We start from the raw sequence: 7,362 nt of genomic DNA, 5'->3' as shown, positions 1-7,362 counted from the left end.
TGGCGTCTTCGATTTGCCACGGCCTTTTTGCTTCTTGGCTGCTGGTTCATCGGCTGCCTTCGTAAATTTTTGCCGCTTTTTTTCGGCCTTGTCACGCAGATCTGCGACAACCTCAGGCGATGTCAAAATCGTTGACTCCATTGTCTTGCGGCCACGTTTTGATTTCGGCGCAGGTGTGCCCAATTTCAACGGGCCAACCGATTTCAATGCATCACGGAGCTGTGGAGCCGAAACAAAAGACAACGACGATGATGCAGCACCACTTGTTGAAGCTGGGCACTTGTCAATGCCTCCTACGTTGACACCTCCTCATGCGCAGCAGTCACAATGGCATCACCAGAGGCAAGAACTCCACGTTGATTGTCGGCGTCTTTCTCTTCGTCACCGAACAAATTTTCGCCGCTCAGTTCCGAAGCGACAAAGTCAACTTCAGTGAAAATTTGCAGGTTGAACGGGTAGATGCCAGTTGTTCGGAAGCCGGATTTGATGGTTTTCGGCGTTAACATAACATCGAGGCACTGATCGACAAGGAGCGGCACATGATGCAGATCGAAAGTGACATCAATGTTGGACTTTTTCCATGCATCATGCTTCACGGTCATCATGCCTTTAAATGGTGCAAATACCGCAACATCTAGCGGCTGCATTTTGTGCGTGCATTTCGGCGGAAAAGACAGCAACGTGATACCAGGATCGAACGCCAAATCTATCGCCTCGATCGATAAATGCGAACCGTGGTTGTCCAGCAGCAACATGGTTGGCGAATCGGCATTAGCACCGGTGTGCTTGATGAAATGACGCATGAATTGAGGAAATACGTCAGAGTTCATGTAACCAGAACCGTTCGCAACACTAACAGCGCCATGACTCGCATGAGTCATAAAAATCTCTGCCATGCTGACTCGGGGAAAGAGGAAGAATGGCGGTATAGACTGGCCACTAGCGCTGACGGCCAAAGCCAAAGACACATTGGTGCCTTTTTCGGCAGATGTTGATGAGCCGACCTGCTTTTGTCCTTTGCGCGCGATGGTTTTGACAGGTCTGGTTGGCACGGTCGGGCACACGGTTTCATCCATGTTCCATATTCGGTGAGGTTCAAACGGCGTCTTATCGAGAACGGATGAAAGGTTGGCAAGGAATGCATCGACATTCTCTTTGTTGAATCGCTTCGCACGGCTCTGGCTTACTTGCTCTGGTGTTCGCAGTGACAAATTTTTGTGGCGTTTCATGAACGCCAACTGCCAATCCTTACTCGCCTGTTGATTGTCGTTCCATGGATCCGGATACGACGCGCCAACTTTCCGAGGCAAATTCATACGCGAGCTTACGAAACTCCATCAAACTAATTCCATAGTTGATGTCGCTGGCCTGGAGAATGTAACTTATCAGCGCCTTCTCTTGTCCGATGTTGAAGATCTGAAATAAAAAAAAAAATTATTTATTATTCGATCGAAAGAAAAAGAAAGAAACCAGCAGAACTCACTGTTTTGTGCCCATCGTCGTGCTTTCAGCCAGCAAATTCTTCATTACATCGGCATTGGCAGTAGTAACGTCGATGCTCGCACCATCAAATGCTGTAATATAACGCATCAGGTTGGTCCTCGGAATTTTGTGTGCCGTCGCAGATTGTCGAACGCTGTTGTGATGTATTTTCACCGACTTGATCTCCTCCAAAATGTTGTCGAAATCAACAATTTTCTCTTGTTTGGGATAGTACCGCGGCATAATGACTAAAAAAATTTTTCGGAGCACGAAACTATCAGGAAATGTTGAAAAACTATTGTGTTGTTGAAATTCTGCACGAAAAATCACTTATACACGTCAAATATATGAAGTTAGCATGTCAAATGTAAAAAACCCACCCGGCCCGACATTCCCCGTAATAATTGGCTCGAGATTCCCCAAACGCTCATATTTGCAAAATGGCGGTGGATAATGAACACAATGTAAATTCGTGCAAAATTTCTTTTGTGTGTCGAAGGCTAAAGGCTCAACTAATATTAAAAACATATTTACCTGGATGAATTTATTGGAAAATGTGAAAAAAATCAACTGTACACAGAGTCGAAAAAAAACTTTCGGAGTGTCGAATTTCTTTTTGTTGTCGCAGAGAGGTTATAACACGTGTTCACAGCTCGAGTGCTATATAGAAACTGAGCTTAGTATGAGACGAGCCGATGACAGTTGGTTGCAGCTGTCAACCTATGTATACTTCTTCTTCTTTGGCGTAGACACCGCTTACGCGATTATAGCCGAGTTAACAACAGCGCGCCAGTCGTTTCTTCTTTTCGCTACGTGGCGCCAATTGGATATTCCAAGCGAAGCCAGGTCCTTCTCCACTTGGTCCTTCCAACGGAGTGGAATATACTAGGGGAAAAAATATCGCGCTGGCCCGGGATTCCCTACAAATGAATGAGTCAACAATTTCACGTCTTCAAATGGTCCTTTCCCAAATTATGTAAATAAGCAATGTAGAGCCAACCAGTCACATCAGCAACCGAATTAGTCTCAAATTATACCAAGGCTCCATTGAAATAGTTTCCTTACTAAAACGTATGAATTACTTTAAGTAGTTGCAAGACAAACATTATATTTAGTGTTCAAATAACCTTTAATTCTGCTGTGTAAAACATTATTTTACATTTCTTACCCGAACTTTTGCTTTTCTTGTTTGATAGACATAGACATTATATATTCAATATGGTTGCATATGCACCTGAATAACTGTATCTATACGTACATTTCCAGCATGAGCATAAACAAACTCATTATTACTGTACTTTCACTCAGCCACTCAGTTAATTTCTGTAAAAGCTTTTTACCAGCGCTTTTATCGCTTCGCTGCATGACCATCAAATGCATAAAGTCAACGGAAGCAAGACAAACAACGAAATATTAATAATGACTTCCCTAGTTTTTCGTTGCAGAAGCCTTGAAAACTTTGCGATTTTGGGTTTTGTCTGCCGGCTTATGTTTTTTCTTTTAGATTTTCGTTGCAACATTTTTGCAAATAAATTCACTTTTGTAATTAATTAGTATGACATCACGTCTCGAAAATGTATTATAAACTTTCTTTTAAATTATGCATGTATTTCGTAGCATATGTTTAATTTATATCGCACAATGAAGAGCTGCTTTGTCAGACTTACTTAAAAAGCCGAATATCTCGAGAAGTATGAATGATAGCGATTTTGACCTCGGACTTTTTTTGTAGCAAATAAAATTTCCTACAAGTTTGTCACATACATTTTTTCTATAGCGCTTGTCATTTACGAGATATATAAAAAAATGTAAAAAAACCGTGGAACAATCAGGTTTAGAGCCCCGTACTATCTCGCTGGTGTGAGTTTCGACTTTGTCGCAATGGGCACTTTTCTAGAGAGTTCAATTCTGAGGGATATGTGTCTTAAGTCAAAGCGATGCCATAAACTGCCTCTGTGCTATAGAAATTTAAAAATACAAAATCACGATTGTCGTGTATTTTCAATAGAAAATTTTTACGTGCCTTGGTCCAGTCCTTAATGTTAAAAATAAGGGCTCAAATTTTCAGGGAATTTAGGATATTTCCAACGAAATTTCATGACAGGACTGAAAAAAATTAATAGTTAAAAAAAAAAATAAAAAACATCCTAATGTACATTTAGTTAAATTTTTATAGAAAAAATTAATTGATTTTCGAGTTACATGCGTCTTTTCACTGTGATTCCGACTTTTTCCATAGATGAAACCGAAAAAAAATGTCCACTTAAAGACATTGTCAATTGGAAGTAAGACAAAGAAAAGACCAAGAAAAACGCAAAAATTTCATTCTTTTTTGGTCTACCAAAATTCGATATTGACCGGACTATTTGCCACCGAGTTGTCACTGAAACAAATTTAAAACTGTAAGTTTGAGAAAAAGACATCTAAAGATTAAATGATAAGGCTAATTGAATTTAGCGGCTGCAATTTAGAAGGCTGTGATTCGGAAATTATTCAACGTGTCGATTTAAGAATTTCATATGTTAAGAGAAATACGAAAAGACTTAAGAAGAATTGTGTGTATATGTGATATATGATACATGTACTTACACCACATACCACTGTGTTCAGAAAGTTAGGTAAAATTGTCATTTAAAACTCCCGCCATCAGGAAAGCAGGCAACATTTGCTCAACGCTTATTTATCAAACGGTTTAATCTCTGACTAAATTTTTCGATTAATGGTTGATTTTGTTGAACCAGCAACTTGCATCAAATTTTATTTTCCGAACGAAAATTCTTGTGCGGAGAGATTGAAGTCGTTCTTCCTTTTCGCTCTTTCCCATGGCGGTTACTGCGTCGAATGCTCTCAGAGCTAGAGTGTTTTCATCCAGTCGGATGACATAACCTTTACCTCGGAAACTCGCAACGCCGACTTATCATCTGATGTCATTGTCCATGCCTCCGTATGTTGAGTGACTTGTGGCATGTGGTCTTTGTTCGTCGAAATAGAACTTTACTTTTAATTGCCCACTCAATCCGAAGTAGCACCTGTTGGCAAGGGTTATTCTGTGTTGGATTTTGAGGCTCTCTGATACTGACAGAACTTTTGGTATTGCTCAACATCACTCTACACATCCGTATTAGTTTTGCGGGGATACCAAATTCAGACATCGCGGCATAAAAGTAGCCCCTTTTCGTGCGGTGAAATCGACGAAGAGGTGGTGTGTGTCGATCCTCCTTTCACGGGTCCTCTTTTCAAGATTTGGCGCATGTTGAATATCTGGTTAGTTGTTGATTCTCCAGGCCTAAAGCCACACTGATAAGGTCCAATCAGTTTGTTGATGGTGGGTTTTAATTTTTCACACAGTTCGCTGGTTAGAACCTTATATGTCTCTTTTTATAGATTGGGCAGAGCATACTTAAATTCTTCACTTCTTCTTCTTTTCTCCATCGTCATCGATTGTGGATTCGGGTTCACCATCTTCTGATGCCACTGAGCAGGGTGGAGAAGTGCAAGCACAATTTAAGTATGCTCTGGGCATCAGTCATTAGATCACCTCTGGGGGTTCTACAAAAGAAATTCAAAGATTTGTTGCTTGAAAATCATCCATTAACAATTAAAGACCTCACTGATAGTATTAGAATATCTTTGGCTCAGCTCAAAATATGTTGAAGGATTTTTTGAGTCTCAAACGCGTCATTCGTGCATTGGAGAGATATAAACCGAATCGGAGAACCTTTCGAAGGACTGTCTCTGTTTCGAGGCCTGCCATTGAGGAGATATGCTACTGTTACCGACAAGGAACTGTCCTATCTGATAGACTTATGATCGCAAATCAAAAAATTCGGTTATGTAATCCATCTTTTTTGTGTGCTCGGCTCTTGTTGTTTATATTCGAATCGTAAATCGAGTAAATTTTGTTGATCTCTTAATTTTTTCTATGTCCTATTCTTCGATTGTTTGTGCCATATATTTAATTCAAATAATTATGTACTGTAAAGGACATTAATACTCATTTACACTTCTTGATATGCTTGTATGGGCCTCTACCATCTGCTCTAATATTATACATACAAACATACGAGTATATTGATTTCACTCCACTTCCGAAGGAACATATTTTCTTTAGTTTGTTGCCCTCTTGAATGGAAAAGTGAATTTCCACTTATCTTGACATCACCGGCATTTACTATATATCTCGCTTCTCTGTAGACACATTTAGACTTTCCAACAACAACATACATACATGTGCACACAGCATCCGTTTGTAGTCAGACATTTCGCAAAGAACAGCAAAGCGAAGACACGCTGTCTCTTCTAGAGCAAACGGCTGCCGTATTTCCACTTAAAAGCACAAATACAAATATATTACTCATATATTATAGGAAATGTAAGCGGTAGTGTGTCTGTGTATTGGTAATGTGTATCTTTTACACCTGGTTGCTTCCTTGTTTGCCAACTAACGGTTACCGTCGTCCATAAGCCGCCGAGCTGTGCGCCATTTCGCCATGTCGTTGCACACCACAAAAATTAATGTTCACTTTATAGCTGCGCTCTATCTTTGCGGCACATAGTCAATATACAGTCATGTATGTATGTATGTTTGTTCATTCACATACATTTTAAGTACACTCCGATACGCCCCTGTAATTTGGCATGCGTTGAATGGGCGCTTGTATGAGGCAAAGTAGCCTTGTGTGTGTCATGCAAGAGCAAAAGTGATTCTTGCTTCAATTCCTTGGATTTTACGTTCACTCACAACTACATATAAATATTAATGTAAAGGTTGTCACATATCAGAGTGCAGCTTTCATCGTCTTTTGACTTGTTGAGTTGCGCGCTGATTGATTTTAATCAGAAGTTGAAATGGCAGTTAACAGTTTTTGTTGTTATGTTTGCCGAAATTCGCATATGTATCGGTAAGACAGATTACAACTATGAGCAAAAAATAGTGAGACTTTGTTCGTAATTTATTTAAAGTTCTTAATTTATTCTTCAAAATCTATGCCATCTCCCTGAAATTAATTCTCTTTGACCCCAATATACTTTTGCCAACTTATTTTGCAATCTTCGACACAGTTGTTGTAGACAAATTCCGAAGTAGCTTCAATGCGCGTAGCGATGCACGTTTAATGTCTTCAATTGACTCCAAACGGTTTCCCCGACGCGGGCGCTTGAGTTTCTTGAATAGCCAGAAGTCACACGGAGCTAAAATCAGGTGAATACGGTGGTTGCGGCACGATGTTAGTTGAAAATGTGGCGAAAAACTCACGAAGAATCAATGCGGTATGTGACGGTGCATTATCGTGGTGTAAAAACCAAGAGTTATCGGCCCATAATTGCGGCATCTTTTTACGAAAAGCTTCGCGCAAATGACGCATAATACTCGAATAGTATTCCCTGTTGATAGTTTGGCCGGTAGAAGGGAGAAGTTCGAAGTGCACCACACTTCGATAATCAAAGAATATTGTCAACATAACCTTGATTTTTGACCTGGTTTGTCGTGATTTTTTCAGCTTCGGCTCATCTTTGCACGATATTCGGCCGATTGATCGTCTCTTTCCGGCTCATTAGCATTGATCCAAGACTCGTCGCCAGTAGTAGTACGTTTCGCGACATCCTGGTAATCGGAAAGCATTATTTCACAGACGGTAACGCGACTCTGTTTTTTTTTCTTTAATTTAGTGATTTTGGAACCAATTGTGCTTTCACTTTTATTAGGCCAAAATGGTCTTTCAAATGGTTTTCACTGATCGTTCCGATATTTCAACAATATATAATAAAATGTCCGACTGTTGATCGTCGATTCTCAAGCACCAATTTCTTTATTTTATTGACGTATTGATCGCCAGTTACTGTCCTGGACATGGCTCGTCGTCAACGCGTTCACGACCCTCT

The 7,362-nt window shown here is 40.2% G+C and overlaps 1 protein-coding gene across 1 annotated transcript; it reads right to left on the bottom strand.

Annotated features, from left to right (window-relative positions):
- Positions 1-293: 293 nt before the first annotated feature.
- Positions 294-1,076, bottom strand: LOC120773791. Its single transcript, XM_040102886.1, has one exon. The coding sequence runs from the start codon at positions 1,074-1,076 to the stop codon at positions 294-296; it is 783 nt and encodes a 260-aa protein (XP_039958820.1).
- Positions 1,077-7,362: the final 6,286 nt, after the last annotated feature.

This window comes from Bactrocera tryoni, chromosome 4, assembly GCF_016617805.1.
Source record: "Bactrocera tryoni isolate S06 chromosome 4, CSIRO_BtryS06_freeze2, whole genome shotgun sequence".
NCBI classification, from domain to species: domain Eukaryota; kingdom Metazoa; phylum Arthropoda; class Insecta; order Diptera; family Tephritidae; genus Bactrocera; species Bactrocera tryoni.
Note: the sequence above shows the minus strand (reverse complement) of the source record. Positions and strands in the feature narration are given on the sequence as shown.

What these genes read in the sequence shown, in the direction of transcription:
- LOC120773791 (XM_040102886.1), bottom strand. Translation starts at nt 1,076, where the DNA reads ATGGATGAAACCGTGTGCCCGACCGTGCCAACCAGACCTGTCAAAACC.